This window comes from Phalangium opilio, unplaced genomic scaffold, assembly GCF_054372755.1.
Source record: "Phalangium opilio isolate 3A_F unplaced genomic scaffold, DU_Popi_V2 ptg000003l_1, whole genome shotgun sequence".
Classification (NCBI taxonomy): Eukaryota; Metazoa; Arthropoda; class Arachnida; order Opiliones; family Phalangiidae; genus Phalangium; species Phalangium opilio.
This window is the reverse complement of record NW_028324145.1, coordinates 4,540,188-4,559,054: the sequence shown is the minus strand read 5'-3', so window position 1 is coordinate 4,559,054 and position 18,867 is coordinate 4,540,188. Positions and strand designations below refer to the sequence as shown.

Genomic DNA, 18,867 nt, shown 5'->3' with positions numbered 1-18,867 from the left:
CGTTTAGCTTACCATAATACCATTTCCGCAGAGTCCTGGTTCAGAAGATTACTTGATTCCGATGCCATCGTCAAACTATAGTTTAGGAACGGTCTTGTCCGATTTGCAATCAGGCTCCACAAGTGTTGATTCCATGGATCGTTTATTGGGAGGTCCATCGGGTGTGCGGTCAGGTTTAGCGACGAATAATTCCGAAGGTGCCGAGGGTGGACCAGCCCCAGCATTACCGCCAAGGGCCCCAAACATCGTTTTTTCGCCGACGGAAAGTCAAGCGGAAGATGAGGATCAAAATAGTCCGGAAGGTACGTGGGAAACTAGCTTTAGTACGCCAAACACCGAACAATGTCCAAAGCTGAGAGCGGATGGTTACGCAAAAATTCCGGCCGATGATAATACGGCACGCGCGTCAACTCCTCTACTTCTGACGAACGTAGGAACAAAGGCTTCGTCGACGCTTTCTTTGGACGCGTTACCGGCTGCCCCACCGGCGCCCTCCATGACCCCGGAAAAAACCGCAAATTTGATGGAAGGCGTTAAGCCTAACATGGCCGAGGCCCCGTTACTTGTCACTTTGGACGATTCGCCGAGTTCAAACACCGCGTCCAGTATTTTCAACGGAAATCACAATCCCGTTAATCCTTTACAAACATTAGACGCTGCGGCTTTGAATCAAAATCTACAAAACACGCCGAATAGACTTTCATACGCTAATGTGGACGTTAACAGTGCCAAGAATTCCGCCATTTTGGATATTACCGAACTTCCTTTTCCCCCCAGCGGTGAAACCTCCTCTCACGTCAACTGCTAGAAGGGTGGCTATAGAAAATGGACCAATTTTTTGACCTATTTTTCACCTACTAGCCAAAAAAAAAGAACTCGTGCCAATTATAAGTAGCCAGATAAAATGAAGGCGAAATGAACTACGAATTAAAATAGAAAATATTTAAAAATGATAAGGGTTAAAGGAAATGTCTTACACTAGGCCTAATTATGATTCAATATAATTAAAAAGAACGAAAAATAACTGACAAATGAAGAGATAAAAACTTAAAAAAAAACACTCAAAAAGTAAAAATGCTCAAACAAAAATTACACAAGAAAATAAGCTAAAAATATATAAGAAAGCCAAAAAAGAAGATATTTATATTTACAATCAGAAACTCGATTGTATTGGCCAAAATTAACACAAAAATGTGTGAAATCTTTGTAATACTTGGGGAAGCATAAAAATTCAAAAATTAGAAGGCATTTTTATAACTTGTTTTAGATCAGTAACGAAAAATTGGAAAAGTCCAGTTAATTTAAAAGGAATAAAAATATATATATTAAATAAAAAAAATAATTTTTTATATACACGATATAAAATATTTAAGGAAAAAAAAAGTTTTACCGAAATTTTGTTTAAAAATAATATCGTTTTTAAAAGAAATTAAACACTAATGAATTTAATAATTAATGTAGATCAAGGAGGATACTATATAGCGCGGTTAAGCCTAACGATGGGGGAACTTTAAAGGGAATAGAAAGCAAATCGAAAAATTATCTGCCAAAGACAAAGGATGGCTTGTAACTAGCGCGAAACACCTAACATCTGTTAAACATGGTGGAAGAAACGGGAAGCTGAACCATCCACCAAAGTTTCTACTCCCTTTAAACGGCCATTCCGCCCTAAAGTCTAACACTGAAAACCGGTTCTTCTACGGGAATTTTTATATTCTAGAATAGCTGATTCTCCGCTACATAACCACTCCATTTAGTATCCTTGCCTTTAGACGAAGATACGACAATTTCTAACATTCCTAATTTCAATTTTTAAGGAAAATAAAAGCAGCTTTCAAAAAAAAAAATAAAAAATCTAAATAAATAATAAAATCATTATAATTGTCGTAAAACAAAACCTAAACGCGTGTGTATATATTTGTTTCGTTCTTAAAACTTAAATTACTAATTTCCTAACTCGAATAATTTTTTATTCCTTTTTGTATTTTCTACGCGCGATATTATTTAAATTTTTTTTTTAATATAATTACCCATAAATAAAATTTTAATGTTTGTGTATATTTTGGGTTTTTTTTAAATTGAATTAAATTTTAAAATTTAGCTACGTGAAGTTGAACCCACCACATTATCCGCTGTAACATATAAATAACAATCATGAAATAACACTCACACACACCAATGTTTTTTCGGGTAGTGTAAAAAAAGTTACGATTACGTGTGAATTAAAAATAAATAAATGAAATTCAAAACCCTGATAATAAAAATAAAAAAAAAGAATAAATTAAACCACGCGATAATACAACATTAAACAACAAAAACATAAGATAAAACCTATTTTCGTGTATGAACAAAAATTATATAGATTATACCATACGATATAGACAGAAACAAAATGCACAGAACCACCTCGCCCCTCTTAAACACGGACAGATATCCCACAGATGTAAAATTAAATATTAATATAATTAACAGAAAACTGTGCTCCGAAACAAACGGCTTTATGTAATAGAAAATAATAAATAAAAAATTATGGAAATGTTTTTGGAAAAATGTAATGCCTTTAAGTGTTTTGGCTCGTCTTGTTTGTTTTATTTTTGTGTACCGAAAGTATTGCTTCAACCCCTGACGGCTGGCAGCCTGCGTTGGTTCAAGTTTCCAAATCCAAACTGAAAGCCCAATAGATCATTTCGGAAATAACGTACAGAGGAACCAACACACAGGGACGAGACCGCCATTGGGTATTCTCCCTCGGGCCAAGAAGCAACGCTTAACGGAGCCCGAGTTTACTACGAGCGGGAGACTAGCCAACTCAGAGGGACGATACCGCCATTGGGTATTCTCCCTCGCGCCAAGAAGCAACGCCTGACGGAGCCCGAGTTTACTACACGCGGGAGGCTAGCAAACTCAGAGGGACGATACCGCCATTGGGTATTCTCCCTCGCGCCAAGAAGCAACGCTTAACGGAGCCCGAGTTTACTACGAGCGGGAGACTAGCAAACTCAGAGGGACGATACCGCCATTGGGTATTCTCCCTCGCGCCAAGAAGCAACGCTTAACGGAGCCCGAGTTTACTACGAGCGGGAGACTAGCCAACTCAGAGGGACGATACCGCCATTGGGTATTCTCCCTCGCGCCAAGAAGCAACGCCTGACGGAGCCCGAGTTTACTACACGCGGGAGGCTAGCCAACTCGCACTGCCTCTAGTGGTGCTTCTTGGCAAGAGGAAGAATAACCCAATGGCGGCCTGTAGTTTTCGAAATGGTGTATTGAAACCAGTGGACAAAGAATTTGTCACTTTAGAAACCGCAAAGGGAGCAAGCGTCTACCGCCACACGCTTTTTGTTCATTTTCGGATTGCCATTTTAAAAGATGCTGGCAGGTTAAATTCAAAAGCCATAAAGTCCTTATTAAGGATATAGCGCACTAGTACATAAAATACTGGTGAAGTAGGTTGAAACTTACTAAAGTTTTCTGTAGTCGGGAGTGTGGCGCACTACTGTAGGCCAAGCTACTAGGCGACAAAGATTGAGGGAATAAGGGACTTGTCGGCAATCCTCCCCTACTCGTCACCACCTGTACAAACCTCAACTCCTTCCCTGTTTAATCCCATACGACCTAGCCCTACGCTCGCGGTCCCTCGGAAGTGGGCCGCACTAGGTCTCCCGCTCATAAATTCTTCCTGGAGCACAAATCCTCAAGGCTATACGCTCTATTGGTCAGCCAATATTTCTGGCCATGGTTTTCTAAAGTTGTGCCTACAACCAAAAGTGGATGAGAGGAAAAGTATGAAAATGGCCAAAAGTCGCGAGTCATCAGAGTTTCGCCGTAGTTGACCGTTTTATTGGCGTAGCTATACTGGGCCTGTTCACTCCCTTAAAATAGGTCTTGTGTTAATTCGCGGTTACGCTGTTACCGTCGTCTGCTATTGTGTATGCTAGAACTTCCTCGATTTGTGTTTGTAGTCAGGACAGAGTAGCTGGTAATGTTTTAAAAGGTATTTCAAGGTATAATATGGATTTAAGTAAGGTTATCGAAGCAATAGAAGAGCACATAAAACTAGATACGTTTAAAACAAATCTCGGTAATTTAGCTATAGCGCGAGCAACTTGCGTCGTGATGCGCGTGATCGAGTGGGCTATGGTTAAACCAAGGAGCATAAATGTCAGAACTACTTTCAGTCGCGAGTTTGCAAGTCCATCAGTCACTAGTAAACTAAATAGTTATTGGCGAGACTTTGATGTCCGCGTTTTTTAACACAGGCTCTATGGCCATTGTCATACTTTCCCTCTCATCCACATTTGCTACAACTTAAAAACGTCCGAGGTAAAGCGGGTTGTTAAAAAGAGGCAACTGTCACCAAATCCCCACATACCTAAATTTTCAAAATGCAGAACTTTTCTTGAATGATAATTCATACCTGTATTCTTCCTGCATTTTCTAACTTTCATATGAACAGTATTTTTCTCTATTGAAGCCATTCCAGCAAGTGACGCGAGCCACGCCGCGTACGAACGCAACAAAACAAAATACATACATATTTTTTTCTTTATTTAAAAAAAATTGTATAATAGCAATATGGTTGAAAACGTCAGTTTTTCCCCGTTTAAATTTATTTTATCAGTATGAAAACAAAATAGATATTAAGGGAAAAGTGAAGATAGGTGGCGTTCTTTTTCATTTTTTTTTTTTTATCATTTAGATTACAAACTGGGAATTAATTTTCTTAAAAATAATTAAGATGGCTAAAAAAAATGGCTAAAAATTCAATCCATTACATATGATAAGACTAAGTTAACGATAACAAAATTTCAGCGAAAAAAAAAAAAAACTAAACATGCTCAAATCAATACAGTTCGATTTTTGTGTTTTTCTTCTTGACTTCTCCCTCAACACTTCTTATCTCTTTAAAATACATCTAGTTTTGTGTTTAAGTGTTTTTTTCTTTTATTTTTTTTACCTTACACGTCGGAAATGATGTTTATTATTTATCTTACCTATTTATTTATTAAGAATAAAATTTTAACGGCACCACAAATGAATGAGCATCGCTTAAAAACAGCGATGGCATTGATACCAGAATGATTTTATCTAATTTACCAAACGGGGCTGATAATTCAAAAAAATGTTTAAAAATTCATTACACGCAATTGCAATTGTAATTATAATCTAAAACTAAATTATATTATATATATTTAAAGGGAGTATCAAGTAATAGTGATAAAACGTGAATTTCTATTTCAGCAACCAACATGTTCAAACAAGCGAGTAATTTATTTCCAATTTGGTTGATAGTTGATACTCCCTTTAAGTATTAAACGCGGGCGCTCCATGGAAAAATTCTAAAGATTTGTTTTTAAAGGTACTTCTTCAGTTTACAATTGAATTTTTTTCAATTCAATCTGAATGGCGTGATATTTATGGGGGGTCAAAGGTTAATTAAATTTAAACGATGGCAATTTTTACAAAATAGTACCTTATAATTTCATATATGTATGAATATACCAATAGTTAAAAAGCGTAATATAATAATTTCAAAACACAGCGCAGACATTTAAAGGGGCTGACAAGATTGGCCAAATTCTCGTTCCGTTTTTTATAGTTCGGGAGTCAACCGGCTCCATCAAATATACAGCATTTTTGGTTCAATATTGCTAGCCCCTTAAAATTAAATTTCAATAAAAAAAGGGGTATACAATTTTTTTTTTGTCACTCAAAAAGTTAAAAAGCGTTTCAATAAAATTTTATTCACAAATTTGTTTTGCCTCAAAATTTGATTATAAATTAATTATTTTCTTCAAATAAAACGCGTGGTGAATTTGGGAAACTTTAGGCAGCATTTTAGCCGAGCCATTTCATCATTTCTCAATCTCGATAAATTTAATTAAAAAGGTAAATAATTAGCTCTATGTTACCGGTTTTACTAAAAATTAGTGGTTTGGATTGATTTTTTCCTCTTATAAGCGCCACCTATGACTTAAGCGTTGAACTAAAATCTTGAAACTGTTTAGTTTAATAGTTTCCACCAATTTCCCATTGTAATGAAGTGAACCATTAATTTTATTCCATAAATAGTATAGATAAACGGTGAATAAAGTCTAAGAACGAGTTTATTGATTCCTTTTAAATAAAAAACAAAGAGTCTTAAAGGGAGGGTGAAGTAGAAAATCAAGTGATTTTTTATCGATTCTTCTACCAATTTTAAGACCAGTCTGCATAGTGAAACATTCAGGAAATACAGATTCCGAATGATTTTAAAATTCAAATTAGGTTCAGATTTGAAGGATAATTTTAAATAATCCCCTCCGACCAATCGCGTAACGCCCTGCCTTTTTGTTAACAAGATTCTCGTGGCACGTCCTATGTCTCGCGCCACGATTGTCACATCGCGCGCAAATTTAATCAAACCTCGTGATAAATTTCATTCGACATGGAACGTGCCACGAGAATTTTGTTAACAAAAAGGCAGGGCGTTACGCGATTGGTCGGTGGTCCTTGTTTAAAATTATCCTTAAAATCGGAACCTAATTTGAATTTTAAAATCATCCGGAAGTATTTCCTGAATGTTTCACTATGCAGACTGGTCTTATAATTAGTTGAAGAATCGATAAAAAATCACTTGATTTTCCACTTCACCCTCCCTTTAATAGAGGTATCTCAGAAGCCTTAGTGTAACGTCACCCATGCTATGTGCCCTTAGAACCAAAGCATACCAAACATGGCATTCACCTGGGCACTGACATCACAAGTGAGATATCTCTATTTAATGACGCCCCAGTTTCTAATTGGTCGCGGCCCTTTGATGCAAAATCTCTGGACATCTCGCGAGTGCAAAGTTGAATTAGATGTAAGGATAAGGAATCAATAAGAATAGACCTCGTTCGCAAACTTCTTACTCAGATTAATTTAATCAAACGCGAGAGTTAATTATAGCTAAGCCTAAATGATGCAATCAGTAATTTGACCAAATTGTAAATAAAATTACAAAAAAAAATTGTAAAACAAATAATAAAATGGGGAAGTTATCATCGATATTACAGAGATAATAATTTTCTTCGACATAAAATCAGCCATTTTTCTTATGTTTAGGTATGTTTTTGTTTTCAACATGTAAAAATCGTGCAATACTGTCCCATTGTCATAATATTTTTTTATGGTAACACTGACTCTTTTTTTTTAATTATTTTTCTTAAAACGATGACAATAGGAGGCAGGGGTGTGAGATTTTCTTTGTTTTTTTCATTTAAACTTCAAAGTAAAGGAGAAATAGTATGGGGTTTTTTTTTTCTTGTCTGGTAGTTTTGGGTGGAGATATACAAGGTTTTCTACAGGAGGGAGGGAGGGATTGTTGGAGCGGATTCCAGTTTATTTTAAATCCTTATTGGCTAGCATTTTTTTTTAATATCTCATTCGTTAAATACTTTTGTGTAACCTTGTATTATATGTAAACGATTTTCATCTTTCATTACCATTATTTTGGTTTTCTTTTCAAATCAACGGTTAAGTTCATATTATTTTCACTACTATCTTGGCAACGCGGGTTTTTTAAAACGTTTCTCTAAATATTTAGTTTATATTTACCCTCTCTTTATCTTTTTTGATGGATTGTTAGTTTTTTTTTTGTCTTTTTTCGTTTATTATTGATCAAATTGCACAAGGTAACGCACAGCAACTTGTTCCTCCCTTTGTATGACGTATTCGTTATGGGCTAAATACCTGTACAATGATCTGGAATCGCCATTTGTCGGCTCACTTATTTCAACGGGTGGACCCAATGGCACAGTTACCCCTGGTGTGTTGGTTATGAGTTAAATAGCAAAAACACAAATGAGAAGGGGAAAATAACCAAAGAATTCGTAAGAGTAGCAATTGTTTGGATGAATTTTTAGTCAGGGTTGTGTAAAACTTTTCTTTTGGCCTGGGTGCGTGGTGATTTACGTGTGTGTTTCGTGTCGGGTAGGGGTGTTTGAAAAATTCCCAATCGGGTATCCGTCAGGTTCGCGAATTTTTGACGGGCACTCCAATAGAGCTATTTCAGTGGGGGAAAAATTTCGTCTGCTACGAAAATTGGGCCTGCCTTTGAGTGTAGAGGGCGGCCATTTTGTGAGGGTTTCTCTATGGGCAAATAGCATTGGTGACGTAGCCATTACCCCCTCTGAAATAGCTCTATAGAGTAATGTCAGTTCTACTACGCAAACGTCATACCATAGAGCAGTGTCGGTAGAGGGGGGAGTAGACTGTGTATCCCTCCCTCTAGGCGCGCTTTTGTAAGAGGAGATACTGTACGCGCCTGGTAGGGGGGATGACACTTAGCTAAGAGATAGAAGGGTATGACGTTTGCATACGTAGAACTGACATTATTCTATCTCTTAGTGTCATCCCCCCTACCAGGCGCGTACAGTATCACCTCTTACAAAAGCGCGCCTAGAGGGAGGGATAAACAGTCTACTCCCCTCTCTACCGACACTACTCTATAATTAAGCCTAGCAAAACTACCAGTAAAGTAGGGTGCATTTCGGGTAGCAAAAATCTCTATGTTCATGGCTTAGTTAACTTTAAATTTCAGTTCCAGTTGGAAAAGGAAAGAAAGTAAGGCGCCTGGTGCCCTCACTGGTGAGTCAAAACCGGCGCTGCAGTTTAAGTCAAACCTTCCCAGGCAGCCCCCCTCATAGTGTCAAACCAATACCCCATTGTCCAATACCCCCTTGTCAAGTGTAATGAGTGGGAAAATTTAAATATTCGAATACTTTCCGGTATTAAGAATGTAAGTTTTCTGGTAATTGTCGGGTAAAGTGCCAACTTTCCTTACATAAATTTTCTTTAAAGGAAAGCACGGCTCCGTTGATGCCCCTTATAGATGGCTTTTCTGCTACACAGTGGCTAAGCTTGGCTAGTTAAGCCAAAGGCAGGAACCAATGGGAACTAGTGAATTAGGTCTGATTGGTTCCTGCCTTTGGCAAGGTAAAATTCGTGTCCAGAAGGTTAGCCAGAATGCATGGAGCCGCGCTTTCCTTTAACTGGTACAATTTTAGCCGCCTAGTGAATAAAAAAAAAAAAATAATTCACTCACCCTTCCAAGTAACGGAGCAGGTAGGGTCAGGTTCTTGTCTTCCAACAGCTTTGAAACTATCACACCCCTCTGGGTTTAAAGGACTATCATACGTCACTTCTTTCGATCTACCCAAGGCAACCTATTTTAAATGAAAAGAAAAGAAAAAGAAGAACCGGACGAATTTGTAAAAACTTTGAAAAGAAAAGATCACCCCAAACAAAAAAAAAACCCAGAAAAAAAAAAATGTGTTCATTACCTGACAGACAAGCATAAAATTTGGCTTCCTCTTACTGGAATCATAATCATAGGAATAATGTCGACTTTTTTCAAACATATCGGCAAAATATATTCCCTGTAAATATTTCACTTTGTTAATTTCTGTTTCACAATGTTCAGAGAGTCACCCATTTGTTAATTTTGAAAAAACACATGTACAAACCTGTCCAAAAAGGCCCGAAGAAGTACATACAGCGTCATAAGGAGCGACACGCAATCCCGTGGCTAAAATACCCAATAAGTTGGGACCCGGAGTTCCGTGCCATAGTAGGAAGTTATTTGATAAGCCACTAGCCTCCAACCGTTCAGTTTCTCCTTCGCGACTTATTCTAAATATTCCAGCCACTGAAATTTTCTTTTTCGAGGCTGAGAAATATTAAAAAAAAACATTCCTGAATGGAATTCTTTACGATACGTTTCACGAAACGACTTAAGTATCACTTACCAGTATTATAAATGTACTGTAAAATTAGTTGAGCTTCGTGGCTTTCAGGCTTTAGAAGTTCTAATTTACAATGAAGACAACGATAAACGTAATCCGCTGGGTTCATTTCTGTCATGTAAAAACGGAATATTTAAACATTACGCGCGAGCCTTGAACACTAAGCACAGAGGTGCTTTATGTTCAGACTTACCGTCGGCTTTGCTACTAGCCGCGATTACTAGTTCGTTAGCAACTTCTAAGTGTAAAAGATTGTGCAAGATGTTCTTTTTCGATTGAACATCACTTTTTGTGAACAAAGGCGTTAGTTTTTCATATTGATACCCTTCGATAGGAACAAGTTGGAAAAATTCTTCGCTTAATTCCACTATCTGTTAACAATAAACCCCAACAATTCGTCTTGAATATCTGTTTATATTTTACTGAATATCGGTTTATTTCTTACTTCATTCATTAATTCTCCGTGATAAGGATTAGATACATGTACTTTGCTTTGCCGATCAATCACTTGGCTAAAAAAACAATTAGGTTTACCTTAACTTTATTTGTGGCTTCCTTGAAGAACGAACACTTCTTCCACCACCCCCCATTGCCGCCTTCCTTTGAAATATGCTCTCTTCCGTCGCCCCCACAATCAACCGCGGCCATACACAAGGTATAAACTGTCCTCCCAAACTAAAGTATCCAGTTTACCATTCAGACTAGTCCTATAGGCCTCCCAGTTCGTCTCTTCGTTAATGGCAAACACTGACTGACACATGGCGTCTTGAACCGATTATTGTCTGCACACACTGCTTGTTTAACACTTGCCCACTGTTACAATTACTGGTGCCATTACTTCTAGCCGACAGTGGTCACTGCCTACCCCCCACTTCTCCTAGTCTACAGTCCCAGTGAAGAAAGCTTGCTGTTTGGCGTCTTGAGCCGATTATTGTCTGCACACACTGCTTGTTTAACACTTGCCCACTGTTACAATTACTGGTACCTTTACTTCTAGCCGACAGTGGTCGCTGCCTACCCCCCACTTCTCCTCCTAGTCTACAGTGAAGAAAGCTTGATGTTTGGCGTCTTGAACCGATTATTGTCTGCACACACTGCTTGTTTAACACTTGCCCACTGTTACAATTACTGGTATCATTACTTCTAGCCAACAGTGGTCGCTGCCTACCCCCCACTTCTCCTCCTAGTCTACAGTCTACAGTGAAGAAAGCTTGATGTTTGGCGTCTTGAACCGATTATTGTCTGCACACACTGCTTGTTTAACACTTGCCCACTGTTACAATTACTGGTATCATTACTTCTAGCCGACAGTGGTCACTGCCTACCCCCCACTTCTCCTAGTCTACAGGCTACAGTGAAGAAAGCTTGCTGTTTGACCAGCCCGCTAACCCTATATTCTGGGTCACTTTGTTTAAATTATCCTTCGTCAAACTGAGGTTAACTAGGTCTAACTCCGCTGCCAAGATGTCTCTTGTATAACGCTAACAACTCACCGCGAAAAAGAAGAATATAATAATGCACTTACTCAATTTCGTCTAAAATCTTCTCGGCTTTTAACAAATTTTCTTCACTCAATTGTTGGAAGGCTTTCTCAGGAACACTGTACTCCATTATGGATAGTTGAAGCTGTTTATAGTTTAACTGTCATAGAACAAAGTACTCTGTTTAATTACAATGCAAGACAACTAAGAGGCTGTCAATTCTTCTAAACAATTACCAAATGCCAGAGTAAATGTTCCAGAGACTTGGGTAACTTTGAAGGAACCTTTCGCGTAAGATTGACCTTAACTTTGTTAGAGGGTAACTGTTTTCTCTTCTCCAAACTGACCAGACGATACTTTTTGGGTTGCGGAATGAAAGACTTGATATTCTCCCACGAATTTCCACTTTTTGATTTGAATATTTTAGCAAACTCCTTAACGGCTTCTTCCAAATTGGAATAAGGAGTTTTTTGATGTTGACCGTAATCACCGACTCTACCCCAGTTAGTGAACAAGATAATAAGGTCACGTGCCGGATGACGAATGACTTGCATCTTATAATAATTATAAATTCCAAAATTTCCATAATTCAGTTCAACGTTCGTAAGTAAAACGTCGTATGGCACATTATGAACAGGATCCATCACAACCTCTCTGCAGGATATGTACATTAGAGAAAAAAACAAACCACCATATTGAGTAGGCCTGTGCGGGTAGTGATTTTTGGGTTTCGGGTCGGGTACGGGTAGTTGAAAAATCTTCCAATCGGGTATCGGGTCGGGTACCCGGATTTCTAACGGGTACTCGAATAATTAGGCCTAGCTAAACTACCATTAGTCGGGTGCTTTTCGGGTAGCAAAAAATCATACCGGGTACTTATCGGGATGAAATACTTTTATTTGTGAAAAAAATAAGTGTCATGCAAGACTTGGATACCATTATGGCGAAAAGTACAAAAATAAGACGCTAAAGGTGGAACTTCTCATAAACGTCGGACGCAACGCAATTTAGTACAGGCAAAGGCAGGGCGTCGTGCGCAAACTTCCGCCTTTTGCGCACGACGCCCTGCCTTTGCCTGTACTACATTGCGTTGCGTCCGACGTTTATGAATTCCACCTTTAAGCTTAGCGAGGATTGAAATAATGAATTGTGGAAAAGTTTACTCAAACCTAAGTTCTTCTAAGTTCAAGAAACTTTGCCAAACCAATACCAGATTGTCCTAAGCCTTGTCACGGGTAATGAGCGGGGAAATTTAAATATTCGAATAATTTCGGGTATTAAGAAATTAAGTTTTCGGGCGATACCCGACCGGGTAATTTTCGGGTACTGGGTACTCGCACAGGCCTAATATTGAGTGTACAAAAGTACTCACCCAACACCAGTAAATCCAGATTTTGGATCAGGAATGTATCTTTCCGGTTGTTCATCAACTTTAACAGCTTTCAAAGCTAAACTGCAATCTTTTCTGAAGTCAAACTCGGTTTTAACTTCTTTCTTATCGTCCGTCGACGCTCCCTCACCCCCTGGGATTGGAGGAACGTTATCGGACGTTGCGGTAAAACTCTCTACAGCCACTTTAACTTTATTCTCAGGCGCGACTTTAAGAAGAGTTTCCAATGTATCTACCAAGTTTTTGGATCCCCTTCCTAAAAGTAGAGTGCAAGTTTTTAAGGACATAACGTAAGTTCCGAGTTACGAGCGAAAATAAAATTTAGTTACCAGCGGCTAATCGTTTAGGAGTCAGGCCAGATATATCAGCAGTGTCTAAAGGTGCCCCTAATCGTGCCAAGAGTTCGAGTAAGGAAGATGTCGCGACGTAACTGTAAGTGGGTAATGGCGCAACTGCATGGTGAACGACTGTCCAGCCCTGTTTGTCTTGACGTGACAAATCAGCGTCGCTTGTTTTGCGAAGATTAGCATCACTGTAAGCTCTATTCTCTTCTTCGGGATTATATTTTGTGTTGAGCAGTAGTTTAACCATCTTCAAATTATTCTAAACATAAAAAACAGGGTAACTTTGAAACAAAAGTTCAATTAACCAAAAGTTTTCGCAAAAAAGTCTTACAATTCTCGCAGCGTGCATCAAGGGTGTTCTCTGGAGATCATCGCAGAAGTCAACGTGAGCCCCGTGTGCCAATAAGAAGCGGGCAACATCCAAGTTACCAGCATAAACCGATCTCATTAATGGAGAAAGCCTGGTAGCTCCGTATAGATTACTTCCAGGTTCTTCGTACAAATTATGGGTCAAGAGACAAGAAACACCCGGATAAGGAGACTCGCGAATAGGATAAGCCGTTAATACATTAGGCGAAGCTCCAGCCTCTAATAGACTTAGACACCAGGCTCTAAATCAAGAATTCGTGGTTAGAATGATACACGTTTGAAGTTAAAAGCGAGAAAAGTTAGTGTACTTAATATTTTTTGGAAAATCTTCAGTTCCAAGATTCCAAAACAAAGCCGAAAACGGTGTTCTGTGAGATTTATCAGGGTCTAACTTGACAACAACGGCTTTTCCCATCATTTCGGTAAAAAAATGGCACAAAACGTGATTCCAATTGATAGCGGCGTAGATTATAGGGGAACACCCATGTTCATCTCTAGCCATAGGAGGAATTCCCTTATCCAAGAGTGCTTGAGCAACTTTAAGCTGCAAATCTTCATGCACTCCAGGATGAGCTTCCATAGCTAAAGTATGAAGCATGCTGTTCTTTTCACTGTACAAAGTCCAGCCATGTTTAACGCGACTAATGAGCTTCAAAGCCAACTGATATTTTTGGCATTGTAGGGCAGCCTATGAATTACGAGTTTGTATTACTTATGAGTTATTACCAACTGCATTAATTGTAAAACTTACCTGAATAGCTAACGTAAGACCTTTGCCAGTCGCTTCTAACTGATCCAGCATTAAAAATAGAATTCCTTGCCAATCACGATTGATGGCTTCCTTTAGAACCGACTGGGGTCTTTTAGGGGCCTTACGGGCCTCCAAATAATGCCATTGCCACAACTTAGGCGTGCCTTTTGGAGGCGCGATGACGTCCGCCATGCAATTGGCTCCTCTTTGCAATAACATTAAGGCGCATCTAAAACAGAACGCGCAATTAAAATAATCCCAAAAAAACTAAATAGACGTATATATACATACCCCTCGTGTCCATTTAAAACCGCGTATCCCAATGGCGTATTTCCATGAATGTCTCTCGGGTCGAAATTTTTCATTTTCTGGCATAAATGAAGGCAACAAATAGTGGCCCCACGAATGGCAGCGCAATGCAACGGCGTTTGGGTAAAATGGTCCGCAACATCTACAGGACCCTCCATGCGTCCAGCCAATAAAGTGACTAGCTCAATTGGATCATGATGACTCGTTTCATCGGGTCTAATAGCATGCGGAAAATGAACACGTCAAAATTTGGGGCTACACACCTTTCAATACATAGGACAATTTAAGGTCAAATAGACCACACATACCTTTCAATACATAGGAAGGCGTAATGCAAAGGAATTCGACCCCGATTATCTTGAAGATCTGTTTTAGCTTTCCTAGACAAGAGATATTCCTCAACACCAAAGAAGGCATCTGTAAGTCCCGAATTTGCATTAACAGCTAAATGTAGCGCCGTTCTTTTATCATTATTGATGCAATTGATGTCAATGCCACCAACTTCAACCAGCGCTTTAACAGTTCCAATGACTTCTACAACAAAAGACGTATAATAATAATATTAACCAAATTACTCTTAAAGGGAGGGTGAAGTAGAAAATCAAGTGATTTTTTTATCGATTCTTCTACTAATTATAAGACCAGTCTGCATTCAGGAAATACAGACTCCGAATGATTTTAAAATTCAATTAGGTTCAGATTTTAAGGATAATTTTAAAGAAGGTCCTCCGGCCAATCGCGTAACGCCTTGCCTTTTTATTAATAAAATTCTCGTGGCACGCTCCATGTCTCACACCATGATTATCACGTCGCGCACAAATTTTATCAAATCTCGTGATAAATTTCATTCAACACGTAACATGCCACGAGAATTTTGTTAATAAAAAGGCAGGACGTTACGCGATTGGTCGGAGGACCTTGTTTAAAATTATCCTTAAAATCTGAACCTAATTTGAATTTTAAAATCATTCGGAAGTATTTCCTGAATGTTTCACTATGCAGACTGGTCTTATAATTAGTAGCAGAATCAATAAAAAATCACTTGATTTTCTACTTCACCCTCCCTTTAAAGAAAACAGTGTGTCTATCACTTACCAGGAAACTGATGAACAACGACAGAATGCAAGGCGTTATTTCCATCAACTGGGTTTACTTCGGCAATACCCTTTAAAGTTTTACTCTTGGCCAGAAGTTCAACAACGCCAAGGAGCTTGGGGTTCTTAGCGGCCAGTAAAAGGGCAGAGAGATTATTATCAGCTGGGCTTCTGATGTTAGGGTTAGCACCAGCAACTATTAAGGCTTCAGCGACGGAACGATTTCCGTGTTTAATTGCCACTAATAAAGGAGTTCTTCCGCTGGAATCTAAAACATCTAAGGTAGTTGGTTTTTCCGCTAAAATTAATTCCATGGCGGTTCTTTCCTCGCACATGGCAGCCAGGTGAAGAGCCGAAGATGAATCTTCTGTAGAAAAAGATTTAGTTTCATAGAAATACAAATTAACAATGTATTATGAATGATTAAAAACGTACCTTGCGGTTTCTTCACTACTTTAGAAATATCAGATTCCAAATCTTTCAGTAAACTCTGCAATTAAAGCAAAAATTATCATTCCATAAAGGTCAAAATGAAAAAGCAAAGACTTTTGTACTTACTCTGATCAGGTGAATAAGGCACACGTGACTTTCAACTTGTTTCTATAAGTGAAAGTAGTTTTTACAAATTGCGCAAATTATTAATCGAACTCGATAAAATTTCTGATAACTTACGCAGGTTGACAAAAGTTTCAGTGCTAACAGAAGAGGAGTGTATCCCTCACGATTGTAGCTTTGAGCCATCATAAGTAACACTTGTCGAGGGCAAGTTTCGTTCGGCTATATTGAAATATTATTAAAGACAAGACCATACAGAACTAAGAGTCATAATCGTAATTTAACGTACAGAATCCAAAATAGCTTTATAGAGAGTTATAACATCCTTCTGGGCAGCTTGACGCACCAAGGAATGTAAAATGGTTTCGTCGGCTGATTCAACGTGACCAGGAGAGAGAACGCAGCCCGCTTTCATGAATTCTTTAACCAAAACCAGACTACCCTATGAAGAAAAGACATATAAGACGCTAAGAGTTAAATTGAGGTCTTAAGTTAAGAACAGTTTCGTGTTAAGGCTAAAATTACTTGTTTAACGGCTAAAGTAAAGGGCGTCTCCCCTTCCGAATTGGCCACTTGAGCTCCGCAACCGTTTCTTAGAAGTAATCCGGCAATCTTCTCAGCTACCATGTCATGTTCATTTTGATTCTAACAAAATTAAGCAAGGAACATAATATGAACAAAGTAAAGCGATATATATTAGCATAAGCTCGTAAGATATGTTCCATAAGTTTGTCACTGGTTACAAACTGGAGCTTGTCATGACGTGACGTAGGTGAAACGTCATAGATTATCGTAAAGTGACGCCTGGTGAGGCGCTGTCAAAGGCTTAGTACAGACATAGGGACTATAACCCCAAGGAGTGGAAGGAATGCCTCAACTTGTTGCCCATTAAACCGGTTTTTCCTGGTACAAGGCGACTTCCGCTAAGCAAAATTAAACGGGCCGGAAGCTCTCATGTACCAATTTAGGAGCAACATCATTATTTGCGCTTGTAGAGCGGGGGACCTGCCACTCCTTGGGGTTTATAGTCTCTATGGTACAGACTAAATAGGAAGATGACTGTAAAACCGCGTGTAGTCAACTCTCGCGTCGTTATCAAACTAGCTCGAGCTGTAAGTCTCTAGCATTACGAAGTATAAGAACTGTCATGATTATGGAACATATCTTATGAACTTATGATTTTAGTCTGACGAATAGAAATTTTTGCAACGTAAAACTTAATTGTCAGAAAAAAAAGAGTACTTGAACTTGAAAACTGACTGAAAAATAACACGCATGCTCTGTTTCTTCTTAAAGTAAAGAAAGAAAGTGTAGCGGATGCGCTACAGAGCCTTAAGACTATTGATTAAAAAGCTAACGATACAACAAGCGTGAAAACTAAATGAAGGTGAAAAATGTAAAATGCACCCCCAAAGAAAGTCTGGATACACTCAGTGGACAAAATAAAACCTACTTCTGCCAGCATCTTGAGTTCTTCCTCCTGTTGTAAGGACCATTCGGGATCATCTAAATTGGCCTGCCGTTCATCATCAGGGTCACCCAGCTTTTTTTTTTGCCACATTAACAAATATGGGATATAGAGTTTAAGGAATGTTGTTTTTTTTAAACAATTAAGGGTCATACATAATTATAAAATATAACAAAACATTTAAACGTAGTACTAATAAAGCAAATTAATTAAACGTAACTACTAGTGCTAAATCGACAAAATATCCTAATTACGTTAAGGACATTAAGTCTATCCAATCTCTCTAAGGTGAATACAAATTAACTTATTAATAATTATAAAATAATGTAATGAAAGCTCAATTTAGGCGGCACAGCATGCGGAAAGTAACGTACGATTCAAAGCGAAACTAAATTATTCGCGGCAAATGGTCAATCTTACCTCTTCGTTGTGAAGAAGTTCTCGATGTTTGACTTCAGACTGGACAAAATGATGTAGCTAATAAAGAACCAAACAAAATTAAACAAAATATAAATTCAGTCCAAATTATCTCGTACGAATGAATCTTACAGCGTTATTTCCTTTGGCATCGACTTTAACACAATCACACTGAAATTTCTCAATCAAAAGTCGCACTCTTTCCATCATTGACGGAGTTAAACGAGCCCGAACAGTTTGCATTAATAGTGTTTTACCTATAAACAGTTTTATGTTCAACATTTAATTTGAAACAAACTATATGTATTCGTATTACCATCTTCCACATCGACGCTAACATTGATATCAGCACCGGGTTGTGAAAGAAGAAAATCAACTAGACCAATATGGCCTTTAACAAAAGCGACACTTAGAGGCGTTAGCTAAAAGAAAGATTTAAGGTTATACGCGCAATGTACTGAAAAACAATATGGGGAACAATCGAGGTGTCCGACATTTACACAAAATCCCGTACGCTTCTCGCAAAATTACAAAATCAAAGAAGAAATCCTGAAATCTTCAGCGAAATCGCGAAAACAAAGAATCAATCGCGAAATCAAAGAAGAAATCTTTGGCGAAATCGCGAAAACAAAGAATCAATCGCGAAATAAAAGAAGAAATCTTTGGCGAAATCGCGAAAACAAAGAATCAATCGCGAAATAAAAGAAGAAATCTTTGGCGAAATCGCGAAAACAAAGAATCAATCGCGAAATAAAAGATGAAATCTTTGGCGAAATCGCGAAAACAAAGAATCAATCGCGAAATAAAAGAAGAAATCTTTGGCGAAATCGCGAAAACAAAGAATCAATCGCGAAATAAAAGAAGAAATCTTTGGCGAAATCGCGAAAACAAAGAATCAATCGCGAAATAAAAGAAGAAATCT

The 18,867-nt window shown here is 38.3% G+C and overlaps 3 protein-coding genes across 10 annotated transcripts in view; 1 reads left to right on the top strand and 2 right to left on the bottom strand.

Annotated features, from left to right (window-relative positions):
* The window catches only part of LOC149717216 (uncharacterized), a 63,523-nt gene extending 63,395 nt beyond the window's left edge, over positions 1–128 (bottom strand). The window contains exon 1 of the mRNA XM_089836883.1: positions 13–128. Coding sequence (XP_089693009.1) covers positions 13–15 — 3 coding nt within the window. The 5' untranslated portion in view covers positions 16–128. The remainder of the gene's footprint in view (positions 1–12) is intronic.
* The window catches only part of LOC149717215 (ALK tyrosine kinase receptor-like), a 29,960-nt gene extending 27,405 nt beyond the window's left edge, over positions 1–2,555 (top strand). For all 6 annotated transcript variants that reach the window (XM_089836837.1, XM_089836818.1, XM_089836844.1 and 3 more), the window contains one exon: positions 32–2,555. In XM_089836837.1, coding sequence (XP_089692963.1) covers positions 32–808 — 777 coding nt within the window. In that variant the 3' untranslated portion in view covers positions 809–2,555. The remainder of the gene's footprint in view (positions 1–31) is intronic.
* Positions 2,556–4,531: 1,976 nt separating this feature from the next.
* LOC149717214 (poly [ADP-ribose] polymerase tankyrase-like) overlaps positions 4,532–18,867 on the bottom strand; it is a 34,577-nt gene continuing 20,241 nt past the window's right edge. Inside the window, exons 15-40 of one of the 3 annotated variants that reach the window (XM_089836451.1) lie at positions 18,262–18,367; positions 18,078–18,202; positions 17,949–18,005; positions 17,514–17,603; positions 16,586–16,705; positions 16,350–16,502; positions 16,178–16,282; positions 16,064–16,105; positions 15,941–15,995; positions 15,507–15,872; positions 14,720–14,945; positions 14,394–14,627; positions 14,103–14,331; positions 13,660–14,039; positions 13,314–13,593; positions 12,968–13,241; positions 12,621–12,894; positions 11,485–11,902; positions 11,293–11,408; positions 10,213–10,279; positions 9,961–10,138; positions 9,771–9,878; positions 9,489–9,691; positions 9,306–9,401; positions 9,068–9,188; positions 4,532–7,786 (exon numbers count right to left, since the gene is read on the bottom strand). In XM_089836451.1, the coding sequence (XP_089692577.1) occupies positions 7,635–7,786; positions 9,068–9,188; positions 9,306–9,401; positions 9,489–9,691; positions 9,771–9,878; positions 9,961–10,138; positions 10,213–10,279; positions 11,293–11,408; positions 11,485–11,902; positions 12,621–12,894; positions 12,968–13,241; positions 13,314–13,593; positions 13,660–14,039; positions 14,103–14,331; positions 14,394–14,627; positions 14,720–14,945; positions 15,507–15,872; positions 15,941–15,995; positions 16,064–16,105; positions 16,178–16,282; positions 16,350–16,502; positions 16,586–16,705; positions 17,514–17,603; positions 17,949–18,005; positions 18,078–18,202; positions 18,262–18,367 (4,575 nt within the window). In that variant the 3' untranslated portion in view covers positions 4,532–7,634. The remainder of the gene's footprint in view (positions 7,787–9,067; positions 9,189–9,305; positions 9,402–9,488; positions 9,692–9,770; positions 9,879–9,960; positions 10,139–10,212; positions 10,280–11,292; positions 11,409–11,484; positions 11,903–12,620; positions 12,895–12,967; positions 13,242–13,313; positions 13,594–13,659; positions 14,040–14,102; positions 14,332–14,393; positions 14,628–14,719; positions 14,946–15,506; positions 15,873–15,940; positions 15,996–16,063; positions 16,106–16,177; positions 16,283–16,349; positions 16,503–16,585; positions 16,706–17,513; positions 17,604–17,948; positions 18,006–18,077; positions 18,203–18,261; positions 18,368–18,867) is intronic. The other 2 variants (XM_089836459.1, XM_089836468.1) reach the window with 2 other exon arrangements.